General features: G+C 54.6%; 1 protein-coding gene and 1 long non-coding RNA gene across 8 annotated transcripts in view; one reads left to right on the forward strand and one right to left on the reverse strand.

Moving 5' to 3' along the window:
- Window positions 1-5147: 5147 nt before the first annotated feature.
- Window positions 5148-11589, reverse strand: LOC123930766. 2 transcript variants are annotated; one of them, XR_006816140.1, is made up of 4 exons: window positions 10868-11589; window positions 7972-10703; window positions 6045-6324; window positions 5148-5450 (listed from the first exon to the last, which is right to left on the reverse strand). It is a non-coding gene; the product is annotated as an uncharacterized LOC123930766 (long non-coding RNA). The 2 variants fall into 2 exon arrangements; XR_006816139.1 differs by having other exon boundaries at window positions 5148-5726.
- Window positions 11590-12808: 1219 nt separating this feature from the next.
- FANCA (FA complementation group A) overlaps window positions 12809-27414 on the forward strand; it is a 63572-nt gene continuing 48966 nt past the window's right edge. For 2 of the 6 annotated variants that reach the window (XM_045987467.1, XM_045987469.1), the window contains exons 1-11: window positions 12810-12978; window positions 14207-14316; window positions 14580-14664; window positions 16399-16541; window positions 16673-16768; window positions 17903-17976; window positions 21185-21297; window positions 23125-23204; window positions 23911-23944; window positions 24382-24448; window positions 26579-26691. In XM_045987467.1, coding sequence (XP_045843423.1) covers window positions 12870-12978; window positions 14207-14316; window positions 14580-14664; window positions 16399-16541; window positions 16673-16768; window positions 17903-17976; window positions 21185-21297; window positions 23125-23204; window positions 23911-23944; window positions 24382-24448; window positions 26579-26691 — 1024 coding nt within the window. In that variant the 5' untranslated portion in view covers window positions 12810-12869. Of the gene's footprint in view, window positions 12979-14206; window positions 14317-14579; window positions 14665-16398; window positions 16542-16672; window positions 16769-17902; window positions 17977-21184; window positions 21298-23124; window positions 23205-23910; window positions 23945-24381; window positions 24449-26578; window positions 26692-27414 lie in introns of those variants that run through there. The other 4 variants (XM_045987468.1, XM_045987470.1, XM_045987471.1 and 1 more) reach the window with 3 other exon arrangements.

Consider the following 27414-nt stretch of genomic DNA (forward strand, 5'->3'; position numbering starts at 1 on the left):
AGCGCGGGGGGCGGGTCCCGCGGCCTCGTCACCGCGCGCGGCCCCGCCCCACGCAGCGGCCGCAGGAGGGCGGGGCCGGCGAGCGCGGCAGGGGCGGGCGCGGGGGCGCGGGGGCGCGGGGCTGGCTGGAGCGGGCGGGCGGGGCGGGCTGGGGGAGGCTCCCGAGGCTCCGCCTGTGTGGGCCGGTGTCCGGCCGCAGACCCTGCGGTGACTGCGGGACCTCAGGCCCGTGTGATGCTGCAGGGCGGGAGGGAGTCCGGAGGCCTGCGAGCCCACCTCCCGCCACCACCCCACGCGCTTCTGACTCCGGCCGGGAGGAGCAGGTTCCTGCAGTGGCCTCTGCGGGAGGCCGGCTGGCAAGGTGACCTCAAGAGGTCACTTACTGGAGGGAAGTGTGAGCCAGGGAGCCCCGCGCTCTGAACACTTGGTAAAGGACCCTGTCCTGCGGGAGACCCACGTCCGAATCAAACGCTCGAGTGTCTCCAGGAAAACCAGGCGGTGTCCTGCAACCGCCCCGTGAGTGTGCCTTCATGCCAGGCCTGCTCACGCACGGGAGGGCCGCAGTCAGGCGCGCGGCAGCTTTATTCTGGCAAATGCCACGACCTTTCGAGCCAGAGTTATATCAGGTGAGGACAGCAGGCCCGGAAGCAACTGAAAAATAAAGGTCCGTGAAGCGCTTGGTCCCGAGCCAGCTTCCCTGGGATGGGGGGAAGGGTCCTAGGACGTTCCCTGGCGACTCTGAACAGTGGATTATAGAAACCACACCAAGGGGGCAATTTCACCTTTGGGAGAGGGGATGAGGACAGGGTGTAGGCTCTCAGCTGGGGCCCAAATGTCAGATCATCCCATCTGGATTGTTAATCTTCAAACAGAGAGAAGTTTGATAAAGATAAATTTGTCTCTGTCAAATAAATAAAACCTCTAATAAAAAAAAAAATTACACCAAAAGAGTACTTATCGGAAGCTTTGTCCCTTTAGGCGTGACCAAAATGAGGAAGCAAAAGCATCAGTCAGCTCAAAAGATGTTCATAGAAACCATATCTTTTATCATCCTAGGTCATTTACTCACCCATCCTCCAAAAAAGTGCCAGATGAGCCATAGAAATGGCCCTATGGGGAGGAAGAAGCCAGATGTGGCCTAAGGTTGGTGGTAGTAAGTGAGGGGATCCCAAGCTTGTAGATGTGAGCCAACAGCTGCTTTTAAGCAGCAGACTCAGAAATGAGGCATGGATCCCCTAGAAGAGAAACTGAATCAAATTCTCCCAGGGCTCTAGGCTCTAGCAAGTAGGTGCGACTGACTTCTGAGCTGGTTAGTTGGAAGTCTAGGTACAGTGACAAGTTCCACCTGTTAGTCACAAGTCCAAGTCAAGATAACCATTTCCGGGGCACCTGGGTGGCTCAGTGGGTTAAGCCCCTGCCTTCAGCTTAGGTCATGATCTCAGGGTCCTGGGATCGAGTCCGGTATCGGGCTCTCTGCTCTGCAGGGAGCCTGCTTCCCTCCCTTTCTCTCTCTGCCTGCCTCTCTGCCTACTTGTGATCTCTGTCTGTCAAATAAATAAATAAAATCTTAAAAAAGAAAAAATAACCATTTCCTTCCTGTGCAAGGGTACCAAGCTCAGTCCATACTCTTTTTTTTTTAAAAGATTTTATTTATTTATTTGACAGACAGAGATCACAAGTAGGCAGAGAGGCAGGCAGAGAGAGAGGAAGGGAAGCAGGCTCCCTGCTGAGCAGAGAGCCCCACGTGGGGCTCGATCCCAGGACCCCGGGATCATGACCTGAGCTGAAGACAGAGGCTTTAACCCACTGAGCCACCCAGGCGCCCCGTCAGCCCATAATCTTGATTGAAAAGTCCAGTGAGTATTTTAAGCCCACCTGAGGGCTCATGAGGTCGTAAGGAACTTGTGTGGGTAAACTGATGGTCACCTGGGCCCCCACACGTGGAGGGAAGAGCGCAGAGCAGAGCAGCGCCTGGGTAAGATGGTAACTGGGGTTTACTTGAGCTGAAAGTGACACCAAATTTAAAACACTTGGCCGGGGGTGCCTGGGTGGCTCAGTGGGTTGGGTCTCTGCCTTCGGCTCAGGTCATGATCTCAGGGTCCTGGGATCGAGTTCCGCATCGGGCTCTCTGCTCGTCAGGGAGCCTGCTTCCTCCTCTCTCTGCCTGCCTCTCTGCCTACTTGTGATCTCTGTCTGTCAAATAAATAAATAAAATCCTTAAAAAAAATTTTTTTTAAATAAAACACTTGGCCGTTTGTCCGTAGAACATCAGAATCAAAGAAACGTTAGTCCTTCCACAACTGGAACTTGCCACTCGGATCTTGCAAATAAAGGCACATATTTCCAGCTATTAAAGAGTCTCAACTGAGCAGCACAGTAGAAATGATTGGGGTCAATCATTAACCCAACTTGGAAAGCTGTGGATGAGGGTCATTTCTATAGTTATGAGATGACCTGTGGCCCACTCCTAAAAACACGATCTTTATACTTCATCTCCAGTAGACTTGGAATCCTGCAGAAGGGACATTGTCAGTCACTGGAGGCTGCTGTGCTTGGGGACAGGGTAGAAATATGTACATTGACTAAGCTCCAGGGCTCAGAATTGGAGAATTACTTCATCAGGTTATCACAATAGCAAAGGTGCTCCCTGAATATTTGTCTCACGGTAGAGGCTATTCACATATACTTGGTGAGCCACTGGGCCTTGATGCCTTCTGCCTGGGAAGGGCCAGTGGAAAAACCCACTCAGGTCCCTCCCCACCCCTTCTTAGTGGAAATAGCGCACAAGGAAACACAGTCTCTGTAGGTGGGGAAGAGCTACAGGGGCGTGATGTGAGCCAGGAGCCCCACTGGTTATGTTGTTTTCCCATGGTCTGTGTTTGATGCTTGGAGGAGACCTCGGGTCGATAGTGCCCATACTGTGGCAAATGCAATTGGAGGGGTGGGTGGCTCGTGATTGCAGCTGGCCATGGATTAAAGAGCTCCAGGAAAAGTACTTCGGAACGTCTTTGCAGACACAGAAGCTAGAGGGTCCTAACTGTACGCTCCCGGGGGTCAAACACATGAGCTGGAGTCCCAGGTGCACTGCAGAGTACAGTTACATTATTCTGGGAGAGCAATACAGGGTCCGCAGGCCAGGATGACGTCCTAAGAGTGCTCTTGAGTTCTTGCAGGAAAAGTTCAGAGCAAGTCATGTACTTGGCCAATTGAATCTAAGAACAAAGACAATTTGAGATCAGAGGCCCCTCTACTCCCCTGAGCACAAGTCGAAGGGCCTCACTTGTGATGGAAGGCAGAGCTTTCTCTGCCCCTTCCCCCACTCATTCCACTTCAGATTAAAAAGCAGGTCGGTTTCTCTCAAGGGACCCATGCACAGTGAGGGCAGTGAGCCACCAGGCCTCCTCTTGCCACGATTCAGAGGCCCCTGAATGCCCTCTTTGTCATGCTCCTTGCAGCCGGTCAGGGCTCAGGGGTCCAGGAGGAAAAGCTGAAACTCAAGAGGCCATGGTTTTGTACGTGAGGTTTATTTTGGGATAATGATAAAGGCCACGAATCCCAAGGGATGCCAGATAGAGCCAGGCTGTGCTTGATCTCTGAAAGGGAGCACAGGACCGCTCCAAGGAAGGGCCCTGGGACTGGGCATTCCTTCAAGACACAGTGGCTAAATATAGCCCCAACAGAGGCAGAGGGAGGAGGAAACCCAGGGCACAGGATGGGACACCAGAGTTCCAGAGCTCAGCCCAGATAGCAAGAGGGAACCCTAGGAGGTTATGGAAAGTGGAGAGGACAGCAGACAGGACTGCTGTGTGTGGCACAGGACAGGGAGTAGAGGGCACACTTGAGGACACGGCTTCCTACCGGAGACATTCGAGGTATTTACAAAGCAAGAATTGATTTGTGGTTGAACAGATGATGCAGGATGGTTCAACATGAGCCGAGGACTTTGCAGATGTCTTACCCTGACGCTGGCTGCTGTCATACCAGGTCTTCCTCACAGCCTGCAGTAAAGGACGTTCTACATCGCGGCTGACAACCGACCTTGATGTTGGGACTCAGAGGCCTGTGTGGGGCCTAAGCTTTGTAACAATCTAGAAATAACTGTGCAAATTGGTGTTGACTCATTTGACTGGTTTGATGTTCTGAGGTACAAAAAGGCATGAACTGAGAAATCCTCCAGAACACACTGACCCCAGAGACAGTCACTGCGACTGATCTTGTACTGGTCCTTCCAGAAACTCTGGATGCCTGTTACACTTCCTTTTCAGAGAGAGGCTTGTCGTACACCGCCCCCCCCGCCCCCGTCCTGTTTCTGCTTTGTCCCATCAGTGTAAAGTGTACATATCCCTTTGTAGGGGCACCGTAATCTCCCCACCTGGTGGACAAGCAGGTTGGTCCCAGTCTCGACTGAGTGACCTCATACGTAGGATAGGCTCCAAGAAGGTGCCGATGTTGTTGGCTTACCTGCTGCTGTTCCAAGTTCCCCAGACACTGTGGGAGTGCAGCAGACATTTTACGCTTTTTTTAAAAAATTTTATTTATATGACAGAAAGAGACACAGAGAGAGAGGGAACACAAGCAGGGGGAGCGGGAGAGGGAGAAGCAGGCTCCCTGCTGAGCAGGGAGTGGGACAGTGGGACGTGGGGCTTGATCCAAGAACTCTGGGATCATGACCTGAGCCGAAGGCAGACACCTAACGACTGAGCCACCCAGGAACCCCAACACTTACACTTTTTTTTTAAAAGATTTTATTTATTTATTTGACAGAGAGGGAGATCACAAGTAGGCAGAGAGGCAGGCAGAGAGAGAGGAGGAAGCAAGCTTCTCGCGGAGCAGAGAGCCCGATGCGGGACTCAATCCCAGGACCCTGAGATCATGACCTGAGCCGAAGGCAGAGGCTTAAACCACTGAGCTCCCCAGGCACCTTAAAGGACAGATTCTTTAAAAAAATTCAATTACACGGGGCGCCTGGGTGGCTCAGCGGGTTAAAGCCTCTGCCTTCAGCTCGGGTCATGATCCCGGGGTGCTGGGATCGAGCCCCGCATCGGGCTCTTTGCTTAGCTGGGAGCCTGCTTCCTCCTCTCTCTCTGCCTGCCTCTCTGCCTACTTGTAATCTCTATCTGTCAAATAAATAAATCTTTAAAAAAAAAAATTCAATTACACAAGTGTTTATGGGCCCATTTCTATATGCCGACAGCGCTGATAGCAGAGCTGTGAATGAACAGACCCTGTCATTGGGTAATCCAGGACCGGCTCCTCTCAGGTTCCTTGGCCAACTACTTCTGCAAAGACCCTGTTCCCAAGTAAGGTTGGTCACATTCGCGGATTCCAGGTCAGGACATGGACAGACCTTTCTGGGGGTCCACCATGTAACCCTCTGGGGAAAACTGCCGGTAACCAGCGCCGAGCAGAATGTGCCACAAAGTGTAGGGGCGTCACTGCATTCCTTAGGGCTGTGCACTCAGGACGAAAAGAGGGAAGAAAGCAAGGCCAGTTTTTGTAAAGAATTTCCCGAGTAAAGCAACAAAAAAGGATTTTTTCCAATCTTGACCCTTGAAACTGTCAAATAAACATAGTTTTAAGATTCTGTATCCTGGGGCGCCTGGGCGGCTCAGTGGGTTAAAGCCTCTGCCTTCGGCTCAGGTCATGATCCCAGGGTTCTGGGATCGAGCCCCGCATCGGGCTCTCTGCTCCGCGGACAGCCTGCTTCCTCTCTCTCTCTCTGCCTACTTGTGATCTCCCTCTCTGTCAAATAAATAAATAAAATCTTAAAAAAAATTAAAAAAAAAACGATTCTGTATCCTGGACTCCCAAGATTTCCTAAGGGAGCTTGCAGCCCCCTGAGGAAGGGGCTCAGCAGCGAAGCCCCTGGGCCTGGGACAGGGCACGGCTGAATTCTCACAAAGGACCCTCTGTGGCCCCAAATTAAAAGCAAATAATTGTGTGGTCTTGACCCAGCAATTTTGCTGTGTGGAGCTTTATCTTAAGGCCATAAAGACAAGTCCGCACCCTCAAACGCGTATGGGAGACCCGTGGGGAGGGCTCACCCGCTCGGCAACGGCGCTGGTCGCCTCACCCGAGGCCTTGCCGTAGAACACCGTGAAATGACTGAGGAGGATTTAAGGGGGAGACAGCTCCGTTGCTAAAGATGTCCACAAGTTACTGCGGACAAAGAACACAGGGTATCCGGTGCACGGGGGGCTCCATCAGTGAAGCATCTGCCATCGGCTCAGGTAGTGATCCTGGGGTCCTGCTCAGCGGGGAGTCTCGTGTTGCCTCTGCCCCTCCCCCTTGTTCATGTTCTTTCTTCCTCTCTCTCAAATAAATCTTTAAAAAAAACAGAGTACAAAGCAGCAATTAAAAAAAAAGACTTTATTTATTTAATAGACAGAGATCACAAGTAGGCAGGGAGTCTGGTAGAGAGAGAGAAAGGGAGGGAAGCAGGATCCCCGCTGAGCGGAGAGCCCGGTTTGGGGCTTGATCCCAGGACCCTGGGATCATGACCTGAGCCAAAGGCAGAGGCTTTAACCCACTGAGCCACCCAGGCGCCCCAGAAAGCAGCAATTTAAAAAAAACTGTTTGCTCGGGCACCTGGAGGCTCAGTCAGTTAAGCATCTGACTCTTGGTTTGGCTTGGGTCATGATCACAGGGTTGTGGGATGGCCCCGAGCTGGGCCCTGTGCTCAATGGGGAGTCTGCTTCTCTTGCTCGCTCTCTGGCCCCCACATGTTTTCTGCCAAATAAATAAATCTTAAAAAAAAAAAAAACTATTTGCAAAGCAGAAAACTTTCTTGAAAGATGTGCAGTAAGGACACCTGGGGGTCTCAGTTGTTGAAGAGTCTGCCCTCAGCTCAGCTCATGATCCCACTGGGATCGAGTTCCGCATCGGGCTCCCTGCTCAGCGGGGAGCCTGCTTCCCTCTCCCTCTGCCTGTGCTCTCTCTTTCCGTGAAATGAATACTTTTTTTTTTTTTTTAAGATTTTATTTAACAGAGAGACACAGCGAGAGACGGAACACCAGCAGGTTCATTCAGTGTCAATTACTTTTGTAATTGTGGCGTAACACCCTTTCCGTCCGCAACAAGGAAGACCTTCTATCTCCTCCCCGCACCGCGCCTGAGAAGCAGTGAGTGGAGGCCTGCTCTGGTGGTTGCCATGCTTGGGGCTTGGATTTATGTTGAGAAGTGGGAAGGGGTCAGCCTCCGGGGCTGCCGGTGAGTGAGGGTGGTTCCCGGCCCAGTCTTCCTGTCCCCCTCCCCCCATCACTTCTGATAAGGGAGGCCTGCAGAGTCACCATTCTCCAAGCAGGGGCCATGGGCAATATTCAGTATTAGTTGACAGCCTTCTGCCGAATCAGCTCCCTTCCCTGTTTTGGGTTTTTCTATCTAAATTCTGTGTCTTTGAAGTGCAAATGGTCTCTTGGCTACCAGGGGGAACTTTCCCACCTTCTGGGGGTGACCGGAAAAGTTCCAGTGGGGCGCCCCTTCCCCTCTCACAGATAGCTGCTCCGACAGGAAGGGGGGGGCACAGTTCTCCCGCTCCTGGCTCACCTCCCACGTGGTCTAGCTTCATTCGCGACGAGGTTCCTACAAGTACAACTACTTCTAGCCACTTGTGAACTCTGCCTCCTTCCACAGACGCTGGGAGCATCTGCCTCTTGGGTTCCGCAAACCCAGTATTTTCACAACATGTAATCGCTAAATCCGCCCCCTTCCTCCCTCTCGGAGCGATCATGGATGATAACCTTGCTCGGTACGTCTGCGCGTGCATGTACACGTGGAATGGTGCGTGTGTACATGCCAAGCTTCTTGCTGTGGCTTTCTCTCAAGCCTTGTGGCGGGTCCTCCAGAGGCTTCCGGCACAGACTGGCCTCTCTCTTCCCATCCATCTCCACCTCCTGTCCCATCCTCTGAACTCTAGGTATTTGGAGATGGGGGCTTCTGAATGTGGCTGTGAGGGGCAGGGGACCCACCTACCTCATTCCTTAGCGACGGATCCCACTGGGAAGTGCCCACGGAAGCACGGGTGCTGCTCTCTGCCAAGTGCTGGGTAGGAGAGACGAGCAAGCATCCGCATTTTGGGTGGAAGGAGCATTTTGGGTGAAACAGGGTCTTGTTGCTTGCATAACCCCTCGGCAGGTCTCAGCCAGTGCGCAGCTCCAGATCGAGTGGTCAAGGTCACTCCGGACCGTGGGCACAGCACTTTGAACTTCGGCACGCATGCCTGAGTGTGCAGACAACCACAGGACACGGGGCATCTGCCAGGCCAGTTTCATACACGGGGAGACGGAGGCTGAAGGTCTCCTTCTGTTTTCACTCTTGAGTCACCTGGGTGCTTCCAGGAGAGGTTCTCGTGCATTCTGCAGCCTCCTCAGCTCGAGCCCTTCCGTGTTCGGGACTCAGAGCCCATCACAGCCCCGAACACCTCTGGCCAGCTTTTGCTGCAACACGACATTCCTGCAGATAGGAATGCAGACTCTCGGTGCCTCACCGGAAACCAGAGGTGAACAGGAGCACCACGCCTGGGCTTACAACACGGCACAGACATAAAACCTGACTCGGGTGGGACACAAGCCGGGGGCAGGCAGCAGGCCTGGTGGCCCGGGCTTTGTACAGGCCGAGGGGTTCTCAGCACAGCACAGAACCTGCTAGGTAACTGCTGCCCCCACGGAAGCTGCTTCGAGAAACTCTTTTAGTGATCTGCAAGAATATGGACCTGTTGTCCACACTTTGGAATTTGGCAAGCATTAGGAAAACATGAGTAAGTCTGATTTTATGGCTAATTAAAATTTTCAGGGCTCCATCCCTGTCAGCAGCTTGGGGGAATGAAGAGAGAAAAGCTTTTCTCAGCTGACTGGTGGCCAGGTGGAAAGGGTGTTTCCCCAACTTCATAAACTTCCTCCTTCCAATAGTCCAAAAGGTGCTTAGAGCGGGTGGCTCGGGGTGTGGTCTAGTCTCCCTGAGACACGGCCAGGGTGGGAGGTGGGAAGGGCCCCAGCTCTCACCACCAGACTTGTCCGGAGGGTCGTCCAGGAGAACGAATGTTCACCTCCTTCTGAGCCGATCTGTTCTCTGTACTTTCTAGCTGTTACAGGTCATGTCATTGTGCTTGGCCAGCAGAGTGCAAGGGTGCCGGCTGGGATCCTCATGGGGACTTCACGGGTCCCGATTTCATATTCTTGGCCCCTGAACCCAAGGCCTTATTTTGTGTGTCTCAATCGTTGTGCTTAATGAAATCTGAGTGGTCAACATGGCCTATGGGTAGGTGGACAGGCCAAAGCGGGCTTCACTTAAAGGCAAAGAAGGCACATTGACCAGAGGCAGGATGGCTCTCACAGACACTGTATCCTTCTGGTGCCTGAGGCTGCTGGGAGCTGGGGATTGGACCGTCTAATGGGCTCTGTGCCTCCAAGGGCTTTGAGGAGCGTCCCTAAGGCACGTGCTTAGAGGGATTCCTGTGCCGTAAAAGCTTTTGGTCATGTCCCATATGGGGCTGGACGGGGGTTCAGAATCTGTAAGAGATTCAGTCTTGTTCAGTATTTTCCTGGTACCTTGGGCAATGCCAAGGAGACCCTCATCTTCACATCCTTCCCTCTGTTCTTGCCCGTTTCCATACAGACAGTGACATGAAAGGGGGCAGAGTCCCTCTATGCTGGACAGAAGTGCCCGGAAGAGGCAAGAAATGAGGGCACTGAGGAGGCAAGGTGGCTGCAGGAGGGAGGGCGCCGGTCTAGTCCGGGTTCTCTTTCTCCCAATGCCTTGCCTTTGGGAGCACAGAGAGCGAGGAGTAGAAATTTTTTGGAATGCAAACCCAGGAGACTCCCCCGCCATGTGCCCGTGTCTCCAGTGGAAGAGCCGGGATCGGACAGCACCAAGTTCCTCTCCTGTCTTTGCAGGGCATTAGCTCTGTGTCCTCGGGCAAACCCTGTAACCTGTGAGGACCTTGCTTCCTGTCTGTAACTTCCCTTGCTCAGAGGATGGGTCCAGTGTAAAGGGCATTACCACTTATCTATTGCTCTGTAATAAAGCATCGTAGACCCTACAGGCTTCAAGCAACACCGTTTACTTGGGGCACGAGTCTGGGGTCCACGGCCAGTCCTCTGCATTCACCAGCCTCACACCCACCGCTAACGCACTGGCAGGCAGTTGGCTGGCAGCTGGGCAGTCTGGAATGGCCTCGTTCCCTGGTTTGGTGGTGGACAGGCTGCCGCCAGGGGCTGGGACTGTTGGCTGGGCGCCCACCTCGCCTCCGCAGCCTCATGCTCAGGCAGGCTGGCTCAGGGGTGCTCCTCGGGGCGCTCAGACAGCTCTACAGCCCATGCCTCGCTCAGAGTTCTGTTCAGGTCACATTACTCACGGGCTGGCCCAAAGCAAAGGGATGGGGAAACAGACCCCACCTCTTGAGGCTGAGAGAGAATTCGTGGCCGTTTCTTGCCACCCAGAACACAAACCAAACGTTGCCCCATTTGTGTCACGCTCTGTGACGTCTTGTGGGCATTTTTGGCAAGTGGTGACTCCAGGTCTGGGTTGGGCCTTGTGGCACTCACTCAGGGTGGTCGGAGTCTGCACACCAGGCTCCCCAGGGGGTGACAATCCAGGAGCGGACGGTGGGCGCCCTCTGAGGTCCTCCTGCAACATGGAGGCCTTTCTGGCTGACAGCATGGCCCTGAGTGACAACCTGGATGTGAAGGCTCAGCTCTTCTCACCAGCTGTGAGGCAATGCAGAATGCATATTGGTCTCTGCCTCCGGTCTCGGAACCAGAGCTCCTGAATTTCTTAGAAATTCCGTCATCATAAAAAAATTATAATAAAAATTTTTTAAAAAATTAAAATAAAAAAAGCAAAATTAAGAGAAAAGGAAAGAAATCCCTACGTGGTGACAGTAGGAGGGCCTTCTGTTCTGACGACCAGGCCCTGGGGGACCCCTGGGAGGCTCCCTTCTCACCAGAAAGACCAAGTATGATCAGCAACTCGGCATCTTCAGCTCAGGCCCACCCTCCTGAGAAGGAAGAGGAGCGGAAACGGAGCTGATGACGGATCACACTTCTGTCGTGAAGCCGCTGTGAAATCCCGAAAGACTGTTCGGCTCCCAGGCTGGGGAACACACCACCGGGGGGATGTGCCCCAGTTCCATGAGAACGATGGCCAGTGCTTGGGACGCCCCGGTCTCTTCCTCTGGTTGCTCACCTGCACCCTTCCCCACGGCCTTGGATGCGCTGGTACACGAGTTTCCCTGACTTCTGTGGCCACTCCGCAAATGAGTCAGACCGCAGGAGACAGCTGCGGGGACTCCTCGTCTGTTGACAGAAGGTGGGGGCCGAGCACTAAGACGGAGTCCTTCCCGGGCAGGGTCTGCACTGCGTCCCCACGAGGAGTGTCAGCACGGAGCGGAAGTCGAGGCCCGCGGCCTGTGTCACATGGAACTGCGTGGGGCCAAGTCCCTGCACAGCTGGACCAGAGCGGCAGCAGCAGAGGAGATGCTGGGGGAAGAACTGCGCCTTCCCGCTCAGCGGCCCTTCTAGTGCTCCCCCCCCAGTGCTCCCCTCCCCCGCTCCAGTGCACCCCTCCTCCGAGGTTAGGGCTCCGGACACCTGCCACGCATTACCCACTCAGGTTCGTCTCCCCACCGGGGCGCGAACGTGACACACGGTGACGTCTGTCGAGACGAATCCGAAGTGCTCTTCCAGCTGGGGGTGAGAATGGAGCCTTGCGTCGCCCCCCGACGGGCCGCCTGCAACTCGGTCTCGGCAGGAACGAGCCGCGTCCGTCTGCGGCCCGCAGCCCCGGGTGCAGCCCCGGGTTCCCCGTGCGCGGGCCCCACGGCCCCACGGCCCTGCGCAAACCAGCTGGGAGGCCTCCCTGCGGAGCTTCGGCGGCCCCGGCCTCCCGCAAGCAGCAGCCCCGACGCGTGCTCCCCGGGCGACGGTCGCAGAAGGAGCTGCGGAGAGGCTCCGGGAAAGACCGCGTCTCTGCGGTCCACGGGTCTCCCCGCAGGCGGCCGGGCAGGCGGCCAAAGCACCCCGAGGTGGCCAGGACGCGAAGGCAGACCAAGGCCTTTGCTGGGCTCTCACCGGCAGGCGACACCGCCAGGAGAAGCTCGTCTGGAGACGTCGGGGCTTCCCCGCACCAGGCCGCGGGGGCGCGCAGCAGGCAGCACCGCCGCCCGGGACCGGGGAGGCGGGGGTGGTCCGGCTCTGCGGTGGCCGGTCCGGGGCCCTCTGCTGTCCCCAGACCCCGCGGGCGCAGCAAACAGCTCACGCAAGGCCTCGGTCGCGCGTGTGCGCACGGACCCGGCCACCAACAGCAGTTCGCGCCCCGAGGACGCCCCGGGTCCGCCGCCCCGCCCCCGCCCGGGACACCTGCGGCCACGTCCACTCACGGGAACTCGGGTCCAAGCGCACCGCCCGGCCGAAGGTCCGACGGGGCGGCAGCCGCGGGGCTCGTGGCGCCGCGTCCCGGCACGAACCGAACCGAACCGCGGATGGATCAGCGACGCGGGTGCGCGCGGTCCGGCGTCTCCGCGGTTTGGGCGTTTCTTCACGACCGGCTCTCGGCCGTTCTCCGCGGGAACGAGGCGCGGGGACGCCGCCTTTCTCGGACGCGACGCCGCTTTGAGCCGCTCGGCGAACCGCAGGCCTGAACGACCTCCTCGCCGGGTTACGGCCGCGGGGCGGGGCTTCCGGCGGGGGTGTGGCCTGGCGCCGCGAGCCAATGGGGCGGCGGCGGGGGCGCAGAAAGCGGGGAGGTCGTGCAGGCCGCAGCCAATGGGGCGGCGGCGGGGGCGCAGAAAGCGGGGAGGTCGTGCAGGCCGCAGCCAATGGGGAGGCGGCGCGGGCCCTTTGCCGGGAGCCGCCGCGGGACGCCGCATTCCCGCCATGTCGGACCCGCGCGCGCCGGACGCGGCCTCGGGTTCCGGCTCGGGCTCGGTCTCGGGCTCCGGCTCGGGGTTCGGGGGCCGCAGGAGGACCTGGGCCGAGCTGCTGGGTAAGAGGGCGCCGGGGCCGGGGGGTGGGTGGTGCCGGGCCCAGAGACTCCCTTCGCGCCGCAGCCTCCGCCGGCGCGGTCCCCGGCCCCTGCGCCCCCGTGCCCCCTCCCGAACCCAGTCGTCCCGCCGGCCCCTGGGCACCGGCGGGGCTGGCCACTGGCCGGCCGGACGTGCAGGGACAGGTCGTAGGGGCCGGGGGCAGAAGGTGCAGCGCGGGCGTCCCGCAGCCCCAGAGCCCGGGGCCTCACGGCCAGGCGGTGCCCCGGAGGCGGGGCGCGGGCGCGGGGCTGTGGGCGGGCCAGACCACGCTGGGCTTCCTCGGCTGTGGCCCGCGAGTCCCGCTGCCAGGCGGCCCGCGCGCACGCGTGTCTCGGGCCGGCCGGCAGGACCGCCCTCGCTCGCGGGATGAGCGGGGAGGAGTGAGGTCCGGTGGGGTGAGGTCCGGAGCCCACGACCCAGGAGGAGTTCTTGACTCGGCCTCGGCGCACAGCGGCGGTGTGTTCAGGCGCGGGGGCAGGACCCGTGGGCAGACAGGGCTGCTGCCGGGTGACCCGGGGGGCGGCGGGCTTTATCCGCGGGCGCTGGGGAGCGGAGGTCAGAGCGGGCGTTCGGAAGGGCCGACGTGCGCCAGGAAGGCTGTCGGGGCGTTGCGGGCGGTGCGCTGTGCTGGTTCCCCTGCCCAGGCCCCGCCGGGAGCTTCCCGGTGGGATGTCGCCGTCCTGCTCGCGCGCGCGCGCCGGGGCGCTCTAGGGCTCGAACGAGTCCGCCTGGAGGAAGGGAGAAACCCTCCTTTCTGCGCGCCGCCCCCACTTTCACGGGGCAGGCAGCGTTGCGGCTTCCGGAGCTGGTTACGGGTCTGGAGGCAAGAAAGCCTCTTCCCCGTGAATCGCTGGGACATGTGTGAACCGAGGGGGACGCCGGTCCTGGGGACCGGGATCTCTCCAAGCTAACTCTTTGCTCTTCCTGGAGGGCAGCCAGGAGCGCCTGCGGCCTGTCACATAGAACCCTTGGGGGGCGGGTTGCGGGGGTCAGCCTCTGCTTTGTCCTCCGCTAGCCTTTTGCTCGTCATCAGGGCCACTGCCTGCAGGAGATGGGCCTCGGTCCATGCACAGGGGTCCCGTGGAGACACCGGGTCCCCGCGGTGCCTCAACAGGCCTGAATGTTCCCGCGTCCGCTGGAGGGAGGGTTTCGGGAGTGCTCTGACCCGTGCACCTGATTTCCCCACAGCGGGAAGGGTCGGGAGGCAGCTGCGCGGCCCTGGCAGGGAGCGGGAGCTGCGGGAATCAGCCACGCGCCTCCTGGAACGCCACCTGAGCCTGAAGGACCTTCTGGTTGAGGTAAGAGTTGGTTGGCCCCAGCGGAGGCTGATCTGCACGAAGAGACCCCCGGAAAGCCCTCTGGGCTTCTGGGAGAAACATCCCCTCAGTGTCAACCAGGTGAGAAAGAGAGGCATGTGTCTTTTGGGACTTGGAGTAAGTTTAGAGCAAATGTAGTTTCTCTCAGAGTCTGCTTTCCCCCTTCCCTCTGCTCCCCCCAGACAGATTGTTCTCAGGCACACGCAGCGTGAACGTTAACTAGAGTTCTTTGTGTTTGGCTCTAGGTGGGAGGTCCTGCATGTGGAACTCTGTGTCTCGATCAGTTGATGGGTCCCGAGGCCTCTGCCGACCTTTCTAGTTCATTCATAGGTAAGCTAGAGCTCAGCTTTTTGAACACATACAGTTACGGAACAGCTTTCTGCAAAGGGACCTGGACCTGCTTGGGGCGCATTATAAGGCTGTTATTTAAAAGCAGCGTTTGACTCAACGTGGGACTCAGAGGCAGGAGGAGCCAAAGTGTGTCCCCTGGAAAAACATGAGACCGTAATGTGTACCTCGTTTATGCAGGTGGGGAAAACAGGTTGTGCTAGGTCGGAGAGAGCAGGTGGGAAGCCAGAGGATAGGGCTGGGAGTATTTCAGGACGTTTCAGTTTGAGAACGACGAGGTGGGAAAGTTCTGTGGAATAACAAAAACATCAGTTATTTTCTGGACATTCACATTTTTATTATGAAATGACTGTCATTTCGGTATGGTATTAACTAATTCATTAATTTGTCTAAATAACTGTAAACAGACTCACCTTGAACCCTGATCACTACAGGTCTTTGGTGGATCACACTGATTTCAGTGCCCTGTGTTTGAATTTCATGTCTTTGTGTCACCTTTCTGGGGAACCAGGCTCAGCCACACACTTTTTTTTTTTTTTTTTTTAAGATTTTATTTGTTTATTTGACGGAGAGACAGCTGGAGAGGGCACACAAGCAGGGGAATGGGAGAGGGAGAAGCAGGCTTCCTGCTGAGCAGAGAGCTTGATGCGGGGCTGGATCCCAGGACCCTGGGATCATGACCTGAGCTGAAGGCAGAGGCTTAACTAGCTGAGCCACCCAGGCGCCCCACTCTGTCCATTTCTTAATGGAAATTTTTTTTTGGTGTTAAGTTGAAGTTCTTTATGTATTTTGGGTATTAACCCCTTATCAGATATGTCATTTATAAATATCTTCTCCCATTCAGTAAATTGCCTTTTTGTTTGATTGATGGTTTCCTTCATTGTGGAAAAATAATGGCTAGAAATCAACATTTTCTCTCCTTCTACCATGAATAATTTGTTGACCCCAGTAGTTGATAATTTCTAATATTGTCACTTGGAATCTTTGTAAGTACTATTAATTGTTTTAATTTACATATTGGTACGCGTTTTCAGGCCCTGAAGGTAATGGGCATGTGCTAGGGTTTCCTTTTCCTTTAAAAACAAACAAACCTTAGTTTTGGAAGTCAACTAAATTAGAAAGCTATTTTGGGGGCGCCTGGGTGGCTCAGTGGGTTAAAGCCTCTGCCTTCGGCTTGGGTGTTGATCCCAGGGTCCTGTGATAGAGCCTGGCATTGGGCTCTCTGCTCAGCGGGGAGCCTGCTTCCTCCTCTCTCTCTCTGCCTGCCTCTCTGCCTACTTGTGTTCTCTGTCTGTCAAATGAATAAATAAAATCTTTAAAAACAAATTAGAAAGCTATGTGCTTGTAGGCATTATCTATTTTCAGGCTGTTCAGCATTCTTTATTATTATTATATTTTAAGATTTTATTTATTTATTTGACAGAAAGACACACAGCGAGAGAGGGAACAAGTGGGGTGGTGGGGAGGGAGAAGCAGGCTTCCCCGGGAGCAGGAAGCTGGAACGGGGCTTGATCCCAGGACCCTGGGATCAAGACCTGAGCCAAAGGCAGATGCTTAACAACTGAGCCCCCAGGCGCCCCGGTTTCTTACTTCATGGATCGTGGGCCAGGGGCTGGGTGCTCAGGAGGCTGGTAGCTACAGCGGAAAAGGCTTTTTAAACCCCAGGTCTTCTGTTTTAGATGTAGTTTGTGTCAGGGTGTTTGTTCTGTCTTTAAGGCTCTGCTTTACGGGATCAAGCCTCGAAACTGGGTGTCCCAGTGGCTGTGCTGTCCAGCCGGACAGTGGTGTCCAGCATTGTGCAGATCTGTGCGTCCAGTGGCGAGCCCTCCCGCACGGTGCTGCTGAGCGCAGAGCAAAGGGTGAGACGCGGTGCCGGGAGCTACCGGTGCTTCTCGTTGCTTCTGAGCTATTTGGGTAATAGGACATTTCTTAAATATTGTCTCAGGTACTTTATTTTTTGCTTTTTTTAAGATTTAATCTCTCTTTTCAGAAGAAACTGTCTTCCTTGTTGGAGGTGGCTCAGTATTTCTCAGCTCACGGTATGTTCTCCCGTCTCTCCTTCTGTCGAGAGCTACACGAAGTCCAGGTAAAAATCTGACGTGGCGGCTCTGCCTCTAGGGGCTTCTCAGGCGGTCTTGTCCCGGCATGTTCTCAGGGATTCCACCGAGCATCTCGTTCACCACAGGTGGGAGGGGAGGCATTCAGCTCCTGTCTCTGGGTGGGAAAAGGGCCTTCAGTTACCGTATGTGTCAGTAGTCCTGTTTATCAGACTGTGCCACAGAAACATGGTCTCTCTTCTTAGGTATAATTATGAACAATTTCCCATGGTAGGATAGTAAATGAAAAACTGTAATTAAAAAGTTATTTTGATTCTGTTTTGAAGCATTTTGAATTCAGTAGGTTTATAGATTTTTGAGTAGTTGAAAGTGCTCAAGGGAGCTGGTTATTAAATGAGGTCAGTAAGACTATAGAGAAAGGACAGGACAACCCGGGTGATGGTGCGTTCACGGTTCCCCCGTTCTCTTACCCAGCATGCACGACGCACGGGCCTGTGGCCTGCCAGTGAGCCCGTGTCCCTGTGCGCCGGCAGCTCTGTAGTTGGAGGGAGGGCAGCCGCGCGCCCGTGAGTTGCCATGACGTAGGCGTCCACAGCTGTGCAGGGAGGAGTGGATGGCTGCTTGGTGGGGGCTAGGAAAGGCTTCGTGAGAGAGCTGGCGGCTGCACGGGTGTGAAGGAGCAGCGCCATTTTGTTGGGTGAAGGAGAGCGGGACTGCGTAGGCCGTGGGCCACAGGAGACTTGAGCAGGATGTCCTGGGGACAAGGTTGCTGTGGTGCCGAGTGGGGGCTCGCTGGGACGGAGAACAAGAGACACAGAAACCGGGTCATAAGGGTCCGGGGCTGTGTCCAAGAGCCCCGGCCTTTGTTCTAGGAGCTGTGAGGAGCCGCCGAAGGGGCCAGAGGAGAAGGCAGGTTGCCATGTCCTGTTTGTACTGGCCACAGGGGAGAAAGTGCTAGAAGCGGGCGACACCAGGGACTGGCCAGGGTGCTGGGGGTTGGGGAGGTGAGGAGAAAGTCTGAAGCCACAGTGACCGTGCACGGGTTTGGGGCTGTGCCTGTCACTCCACCCAGTTGTCCGCAGGGTCCTGGGGTTCAGTGTGCGGGCTCTGCACTTTGCAGGAAGATGTGCACGAAAGACGCGTACTGCTCTTATTTTCCTCAGAGTTCTTTGTTGCTTGAAGCTGTGTGGCATCTTCACGCGCAGAACATTGTGAGTCTCCCAGAGCTGTGGGAAAGGTAGCGTACCAGTGATTATTTCCCCTGACCTTAGTGTTAGACTGTTTTTGTGAGCTGGTGTAACGTGACTTATTTGTAAATCAAAGCCAAAAACCACTGAGAGAAAGTCTTCATTATTTAAAGAGAACATTTGTTGGGGCGCCTGGGTGGCTCAGTGGGTTAGGCCTCTGCCTTCGGCTCAGGTCATGATCCCAGGGTCCTGGGATCGAGTCCCACATCAGGCTCCTTGCTCAGTGGGGAGCCTGCTTCTCCCTCTGCCTGCTGGTCCCCCTGCTTGTGCTCTTTCTCTCTCTCAAACAAATAAAAATCTTTAGGGGCGCCTGGGTGGCTCAGTGAGTTAAAGCCTCTGCTTTTGGCTCAGGTCATGATTCCAGGGTCCTGGGATCGAGCCCCACATCGGGCTCTCTGCTCCGCGGGGAGCCTGCTTCCCTCGCTCTCTGCCTGCCTCTTGCCTACTTGTGATGTCTGTCAAATAAATAAAATCTTAAAAAAAAAAAAAAGACTTACTTAAAAAAAAAAATCTTTAAAAAATGTTTCTTTTAAAGGGGATGCCTGGCTGGCTCAGTTAGAAGAGCATAAGACTTGATTTTAGGGTTTTGAGTTTGAGACCCATGTTGGGTCTAGAGATTACTACAAAAAATAAACTTACCTAGAAAAAAAATTATTTTTAAAGACTTTATTTGAGAGAGAGAATGAGAAAGAGAGCGACATGGGGGAGGGTCAGAGGGAGAAACAGACTCCCCACTGAGCAGGGATCCCTGCGCAGGCCTCGAACCTGGGACTCCAGGAAGATTACATGGGCCAAAGGCAGTTGCCCAACCAACTGAGCCACCCAGGCACCCTGGAAGGAATTTTTTTTTTTTAAGATTTATTTATCTGTCAGCGTGAGAGAGACAGTGCACACACACAAGTAGGGGGAGTGGCAGGCAGAGGGAGAGGGAGTCTCCCTGCTGAGCGAGGAGCTGGAGGTGGGACTTGATCCCGGGGCCCTGGGATCATGACCTGAGCTGAAGGCGGCAGCTTAGCCCACTGAGCCGCCCAGCCGCCCCCCCATAGAAAATTAAAAAAAAAATTTAAAAAGAGATACTCAGATAAATATGGTTGATAGCTCCCAAGGCCTCCTCTGTGTGCATTCAGAGATACTGAGTCACCCTCCTCCACCTTCCTGAAGGGGTGCTCAGCTCTCCCACCCTGCAGTCCTTTAGGAACAGACTGAGCACCACACTGCCGGCTTAGGGCAAGTCTGTCTCAAGCCTCCTCGGTCGTTCATCACAGGTCTGTCTGCCTTCTGCTTCCAAAACTTTGCTTCTCCTCTCTTCTTGCCCTCTGGAAGCGGTTCTCTTTGAATCAAGCCACTTTCCTTACTCTTGCTGGGACTTCAGGAGGAAATAAAAGTAGGCCTTGGGAGCTCTGGCCTGCCATGCTCTCGGCAGCCAGGCAGAAAGCCAGAGATGGGTATACTTGTCATCAGGTCAGGAAAAACTGAGCGTCTAATTTGGGGAACCCTGAAGCACCGTCAAAAAGTCTGTGTTGAAATCAATGGCATTGTGACACGTGGGTCACATCTCGATTTGAAAAGTTGGGTCTTGGGGCGCCTGGGTGGCTCAGTGGGTTAAAGCCTCTGCCTTCAGCTTAGGTCATGATCCCAGGGTGCTGGGATCAAGCCCCGCATCAGGCTCTCTGCTCAGCAGGGAACCTGCTTCCCCCTCTCTCTCTGTCTACTTGTGATCTCTGTCAAATAAATAAATAAAATCTTTAAAAAAAAAAAAAGTTGGGTCTTCACCTTAGACGAAAAAAATTCTAGGTAAATCATAGGGGGAAAATGAGATTATGAAAGTACTAGAAGAAATCACGGAAGATGACCCTATAATCTTGGAGCAGGAAAGGTCTAACTATGATATAAGGCCCACGACTTAGGCTGACAAATTTTAACTATGAAAAATACGTTCCTTGACCCATGCGCCTGGGCATAGGGGGATTTAAACAGGCGTCCAGATTAGAAGAGGAAGCGCGACGCTGTCTGCAGAGGACCGCGTCTTGAGTACTGAATAGCCTAAGGAACCCTACTGAGAAGTATTAGCACGTCAGCAGCTTTAGCAAAGTTGCAGGAAACAGCCCCTATATGCAGAATCAGTTGTGTTCTTGTATTTTTTTAAGATTTTATTTATTTATTAGATGAAGAGAGCACAAGTAGGCAGAGCAGCCGGCAGAGGCAGAGGGAGAAGCAGGCTGTCCACTGAGCAGAGAGTCCGAGGCAGGGCTCGAGCCCAGGACCCTGGGATCATGACCTGAGCTGAAGGCAGCCGCCCAACTGACTGAGCCACCCAGGTGCCCCTCTGTTGTGGGTTTTTTTGTTTTTTTTTTTTTAAAGATTTTGTTTATTTATTTGACAGAGATATCACAAGTACGGAGAAAGGCAGGCAGAGAGAGAGGAGAAAGCAGGCTCCCTGCCGAGCAGAGAGCCGGATGCGGGGCTTGATCCCAGGACCCTGGGATCATGACCTGAGCCGAAGGCAGAGGCTTAACCCACTGAGCCACCCAGGTGCCCCCTTTTTTTTTTTTTTTTAAGATTTTTATTTATTTATTTGACACAGAGAGAGATCACAAGTAGGCAGAAAAGCAGGCAGAGAGAGAGGAGGAAGCAAGTTCCCTGCTGAGCAGAGAGCCCGATCCCTCTCTCTCTGATGATTTTCTTTCTTTCTGATTTTCTTTCTTTTTGATGATTTTCTTTCTTTCTGATTTTCTTTTGTTCCCCCCAAGTAGCAGTCAGCTGTTCCAGTTATGCTCTTTAAAAATGATTCTTTTTTTTTTTTTTTTTTTAAGATTTTATTTATTTATTTGACAGAGAGAGATCACAAGTAGGCAGAGAGGCAGGCAGAGAGAGAGGAGGAAGCAGGCTCCCTGTGGAGCAGAGAGCCCGATGCGGGGCTCGATCCCAGGACCCTGAGATCATGACCTGAGCCGAAGGCAGCGGCTTAATCCACTGAGCCACCCAGGCGCCCCTAAAAATGATTCTTTTTAATGCCAGTAGCCACTTCCCGCCAGCTCTTGGGTGCCAGTGGCCCTCCCATGGCTTCAGGGCATGGCCCGGGGGCTGCCAGCTGGTCCTCAGTGCCTAGGCTTCCTAGTGAGGTGCGTGTGGAAGAAGAGGGCCTGATGGACACGGGACGGTGGTGAGCCCGGGGTGAGCTGTGTGCTTCGTCCCTAGTCATGCCGACACTCGGTCCACGGTTGCGTGGCTGTTCAGGGACCTGTGCCTTCTGTGTGAGCAGATGGAAGCGTCCACGCAGCACGCTGACATCGCCCGGACTATGCTTTCTGGTAAGTGCACACCAGGGCCAGGTTCCTGGGCAAAGTTGAGGTCCATGGGAATGCTTTCTGCTGCGAGAGTCTGTGGGAAGTGGACAGCCCCACCCTAGCCTAGGAATCTGGAATGGAACTGTCGTTACCTGGACCTGCGACGTGGGTCTGCTTACCCTGAATGGTGCGCGAGCTTCGACCCAGTCCGTCAGTTGCCCCATTGTGTTTGGGGGCCTATCGCGGGTGTGTTTAAAATATGCAGATTATGAGCCGCTGAATTGGGAGGCAACCACCCACGTGGGGTTGTCCGGTAGCTTCCTCAGCACCCAAGCTCCCCCTTCCGGGAAGAGAAAACCCCCAGAGCCATGTTGACTGGAGGTGTTGCTTCAGGGCACTCACAGAGAGAAGTCAAGTCCCAGGAATTTGTACTTCCAGATCCCAGAAAAGGAGGGGTGCGGAGAGCTAGGGAAGCCCACAGCGAGGCGGAGACTGAGCAGGCCCCTGTTACTTGTACGGTGGTTCGGCCTGAGGCCACTGACTTTCTGTGGACTCCATTCTAAGCAGTTATTTTAAAACATGCTCAGGAAAAGCGAAGTAGGAACTGTGGCAAGCGTGCTGAGCTCAGGGCCTGATCTGCACGTCAGACTCAGATGAGAGCAGCCGTGCGTCCTGGACAGCAGCTCAGAGTGGCTCTCTCTTGCCACACTTGTTTTTCTGGGTGTATTTCCCGTAGAATGGGCCCTGTCCCTGGCTCTTCTCTGAGCCAGCAGATCCTGGCCATTGCCAGAAATGTAATGTACAAATAGAAAATTAGATGAGAACTGGGATGTTCCATACAGGTAGCCTATGAATTTTTTTTACATTGCATAAGAGGTGTTCCTTTTTCCTAAAACTTTCTTGGTGGTGGATGTGAGCTCTTTATGAGTTCCCGAGTCTAGACTCAGAGTTTAAGTTTAAATCGAAGATGAGACAAAAAATCTTCTAATCTTTTCAGGAAGTAGGAGTCCATTTCCTGCCTTGTTCCCCAGAATGTAATGCTTCTGGCCCTTCTAGAACCGTTATTTGTTTAGCAGATTGGCTGGAGAGACAATCCACAGGAAAACTTAGATGCTTTTTTTTTTTTTTAAAGATTTTATGTATTTATTTGACAGAGAGAGAGGGATCACAAGTAGGCAGAGAGGCAGAGAGAGAGGGGGAAGCAGACTGCCCGCCGAGCAGAGAGCCCGATGTGGGGCTCGATCCCAGGACCCTGAGATCATGACCTGAGCCAAAGGCAGAGGCTTAGCCCACTGAGCCACCCAGGCACCCCCCCCTTTTATTTATTTTATTTATTTAAAAGATTTTATTTATTTATTTGTCAGAATGGGGTGGGGGGCACAAGCAGGGGGAGTGGAAGGGAGGAAGCAGACTTCCCACAGAGCAGGGAGCCTGAGGCAGTCTCGATCCCAGGACCCCTGGATCATGACCTGAGCCGAAGGCAGACGCTTAACCGACTGAGCCACCCAGGCGCCCCCCCCTTTTTTTAAAGTGATCTTTACACCCAGCGGGGCTCAGACTTAACACTCCTGAGGTCCAGCATCACCCATTCCACCGACTGAGGCAGCCAGGCATCCCCAGATACTTTAAGAGAAAAATCCTTCTCATAAACTCGATTTTGAGTATTTCCCTTTCGAGTAGAGCAGCGAGCAGCAGAGTCTGGTTCAGGTTTGGGTTGGTTGGGCCAGCGAAGGCACGTGTGCGGGGGCAGGAAGAACAGACATGGGTGCGCACCTTCCCAGGTGTGGGGAAGTCAGCGCCCTGCGTGATGCACGGTGTGCACGTCCATCCATGGGTTTTGTGGTTTTTCAGATTTTGTGCAGTTGTTTGTTTTGAGAGGATTTCAGAAAAGCTCGGATCCCAGCGGTGTGGAGCCGGCACACGGGGCCCAGGTAAGAAAGTCAGATGGAGAGTCTGGAAGTGGCTTGTGACGAAAGTGGAAGTTCCTAGACCAATGACCCCACGTGCGTCTATAAGCTTTTTTTTTTTTTAAGATTTTATTAGAGAGCACAAGTGGCCAGGAGGGGTCGGGGGAAGGGGCAGAGGGAGAGGAAGAACACGATGGATGACATGGGGCTCGATCCCAGGGTCCTGGGATCATGACCTGAGCTGAAGGCAGACACTTCACGACTGAGCCCCCAGGCGCCCCTCATGTGTGGGCTTCGGTGGGAGATCTGTGCTGTGCTGTTCCCGAGCTGCTCCCCAGCGCCATTACTCCCTGCGTCTAGTGGACGTGAGCAAATGGAGCAAAGCCGGGATGTCTCCCGCCATTTTCTGGTTTCCAGAGTTCCTGCGGGTGACAGCTGCCAGCACGCCCCAGAATTGGAGCGCTTTTTAGCAGCAGAACTCTGTGTGGACCCCGTGAGCCCCAGGTCGTGGGAGGCCGGCGGGGTGGGGCCGGGGCCGGGGCCACACCGAGAGTGTTCCTGGGGATTGCGGCGGATCCTTGCAGGAAGTCTGCCTTTTGCTCTGTGGGGTCTCCCCGTGTCAGGCTGTGTGTGGAGGCACTTTCTCATCTTCCTGTAGGGTGACCGACCGCTTGTTTCTCGGGGCGGCACCCTGCGGGGACGAACCATGGCCCGTGTTCTGCTTTGACAGGTCGCGGTGACTGTGCTGCGGAGGATGCTGGTCTGTGAGTTGTCTGTGCCGAGCCCCAGGCTGGGCAAGAGCTAGTTGGTTAATCAAGGGTCCCCAGGGCTTCCTGCCTTTCCACGTCGAGTGCTCACCCGAACGTACCCTCCACTGTTCTGCTTTCAGCTGTCAGGGGCTTTGCATGTAATGTCGGGAGCCATGAATGACAAGCAGTTAGCAGTTAACTATGGAAGCGTTTTATCGCTTCCGACATTTGATGGATGGGAAAGACTTAAGTCTTTGGTACTGTTGGATTGTTTGGGGGACCTGTACTCTTGGGGGTGTAGGAGGCCGACGGGGTCTCTTACCCGGAAATTGAGGAGCTTCCCTTTCTCGGACTCATTACCTGATTTTTCCGGGAGTAGCTGCTCAGGGGTCATTTTTGGTGGATCGTGAGGCTGAACTGTTGTGTTTTCTGTTCCCGCCACCTGTCGGCAGTCGCTCTCGAGGCATTGGCCGCCGGGCTGCAGGACGAATCCCCAGCGTACAGGACAGTGAAGAACTGGTACGTCCTGCGGGCAGGCCTCCTGGGCTTGCGTAGACCTTCTCTTGAAGCCCCCGGTGTCTGCACCTCTCTTGGAGCCTCAGCGGCTGGCGGCTGCTCATGGTTCTCTGCCACGGGGACAGCGTCCAGGGAGGACGCCCGCTGGAGAGCACTGGGAGCCCTCTGGCCCCCCTGCTTCTTCTGAAGATGAGGCGGGAGGCCGGCCGGTCCCCTTTTGCCTGAACCCTCTGTCACCTGGGTGTTTGTACTCCTGGTGTGAGCCCAGATTCCTACCCAGGGCACCCCGGAGCGACTTTCTCACGGGCCCTCCCCGGCCAGTGCCCCATGCCGTCTCCTCCATAGGAGCCTTCTCTGCTCCCCAGGGCTGGTGCTCACACGCCCCCGTGGTCACGATTTTGCCACATTAGCTTTCTCTCTGCGTGGCTCTGGAGCCACACATTAGGATTGGTCGTTGGGGGATCGGGTTTGCTCCACAGTAATGGGGGAGGCTGGCCTGGAAGCTGGTTCTCTCCTGGGAATCCAGGAGAGTTTTCCCACATTCCCAGGCCTTGCAAATCCCTCCAGCCTCTCACTGTTCTGCCTCGATTGCCTGTGTTCCAGCTGCTTTAGCTGGATCATGCCGCACGCTGCTCGCACTGATCATACGGCGTTGCTCTCTCAGTTTTATGCATTTTGACAACTGGATTGCTTGGACTCATATCCTGAGAGTCGGAGAATGACTATGGATGTATTTGTTTCTTTTTAAATTTCCTTTTTTAAAAAAATTTATTGATTTACTTATTTGACAGAGATCACAAGTAGGCAGAGAGGCAGGTGGGGGTGTGGGTAAGCAGGCTCCCCATGGAGCAGAGAGCCCGACGCGGGGCTCGATCCCAGGACCCTGAGATCATGACCTGAGCCAAAGGCAGAGGCTTAACCCACTGAGCCAGCCAGGGCCCCCTTAAATTTCCTTTTTTTAAAAAGATTGCTCTATATTAAAAAAAAAAAAGGTTGCTCTGTATGAGAGAAAGGGAGTGTGGGGGAGAGGGGCAGAGGGAGAGTCCCCATCAGACTCTCATGGAGTCCCAGCGTGGGGCTCAGTCTCATGACCCCGAGATCATGACCTGAGCCAAAACCAAGAGTTGGACGCCTAACCGACTGAGCCCCCAAGCACCCCTCTTTTTAAGTTTCTTATCTAGTTGCCAATATTTACAATGAAACTGGACACTGCCTCCACCCATCCTGGTCTGGATGGCCAGGCTTCCTGGTACATGGGACTCGCATCATGGTTTTGTCTCTCTGGAAGGCCAGCAGGGCCCGTGGCTGCCCTTCCTGCCCAGTGTCTCCCTGTGACTTGTGTGACGGGAACTCTTCTCCCTGGGGAACTGGGAAGAGCTTCAGTGACTCTGACCCTGGCTCACTGAAGTGCCCTCAGGGCCCCACTGTCAGGCAGCCCCGAGAGCCTTTGTCCCTCCTGCCGCATCAGTGATGTCCTACCCACTGTCCTTCCTCCCCCTCCTGGCACGGGAGGTCCTTGGCTTCACGAACCGTTACTGCATCTGAGTGCCTGTGGGTGCCAGGTGCTTTGCGCCAGCCTGGCTATTGCCCTGCTGCCCGTGATCTCCATTTCACAGATGGGCACACTGAGGCTTTGCGAGGTTGGCATGTTTCCAAAGGGAAAGCCTTCCCTTTCCAGCTGTCCTATCCATGGGCAGCTTCTTTGTTATGGAACCTGCCCTTCTCTGGACTTCTTTTATTTAATCTATTTATCTATCAGAGAGAGAGAGGGAGAGCACAAGATGGGAAGGGAGGGAGCAGCAGGCTCCCCGCTGAGTTGGGAGGCCGATGTGGGGCTCAATCCTAGGACCCCGAGGTCATGACCTGAGCCAAAGACAGAGGCTTCACCAACAGAGGTGCCCCCCACCCTGCCCCCGATGCCCTTGGACTTCTTTTCACATTTGTGGCCCAGTGGCCCGGCTGGCGAGTGCTTCAGGGTTATGGGAAGGGCCAGCCTGTGCGCCCCCTGAACTTGGGGCTGGGGGCTTTGGGGTGCATGTAACCTTGCTGGACAGTGGCCTTCGATGAGCTATTGCTGGGGTGTGTGTGTGATGTTGTCGGCTCTGTGGGGACCTCTCGCTGCTGTGTTGGCAGGTTCGGCGTGTTCTGTGGACACACGTGTGGCGGAACGATTTCAGCAGATGTGCCAAAGAGATTTTTCAGTCATACTCTGACTCAGGTGCTAACCCACAAGCCTGTGCTGAGAGGTGGGTTCCTGACTCTCCTTGTCTGCCTCCCTCATGGGAGCGTGGGCCCTGAATGTTAGCGCTGAGATTGCTTAAGACTCGAGGGCACGTGGGTGTCAAATACCCTTTCATTTGAAAGTTACACGTTCTCATAAAGAAAATTGAGAATTAACAAAGTGTGGGAAGGAGAATGGTCCTGTGTCATCATCGAAATAGAAATACATTTAACGTGAACCCTTTCTTGTGGTCTTTTCTCAATAGATTCTGAGTATCTAGTTATCAGAGTGGATTTCTAGATTCTTCTATGATAAATCCTCTATCATGTAAGAACGGATGTAGGGGTTAGGGACCCTGACCCCTGTGCAGTTGAAAATCTGCATATAGCTTTTTTTTTTTTAAGATTTTATTTATTTATTTGTTTGGAGAGAGAGCACAAGCAGGCAGAGAGAGAAGCAGGCTCCCTGCTGGACAAGGAGCCCAATGTGGGGCTCGATCCCAGGACCCTGGATCATGACCTGAGCTGAAGGCAGGGACTTAACCCCCTGAGCCCCCCAGGCACCCGTAGCTTTAGACTTTCCCACACATAAGTACTAACAGCCTTCCTGGTGAGAACCGCTTGATTAATACGTATTTTGTATGTGCTGTGTACGGTGTTCTTACGTTCGGTAAGTTGGAGTGAAGGAAGTGACGTTCAGACACGATAAGGAGGAGAACTTTGGCAGCTGCACCGTATTAAGAAAAAGC

Source organism: Meles meles, chromosome 19, assembly GCF_922984935.1.
Source record: "Meles meles chromosome 19, mMelMel3.1 paternal haplotype, whole genome shotgun sequence".
Classification (NCBI taxonomy): domain Eukaryota; kingdom Metazoa; phylum Chordata; class Mammalia; order Carnivora; family Mustelidae; genus Meles; species Meles meles.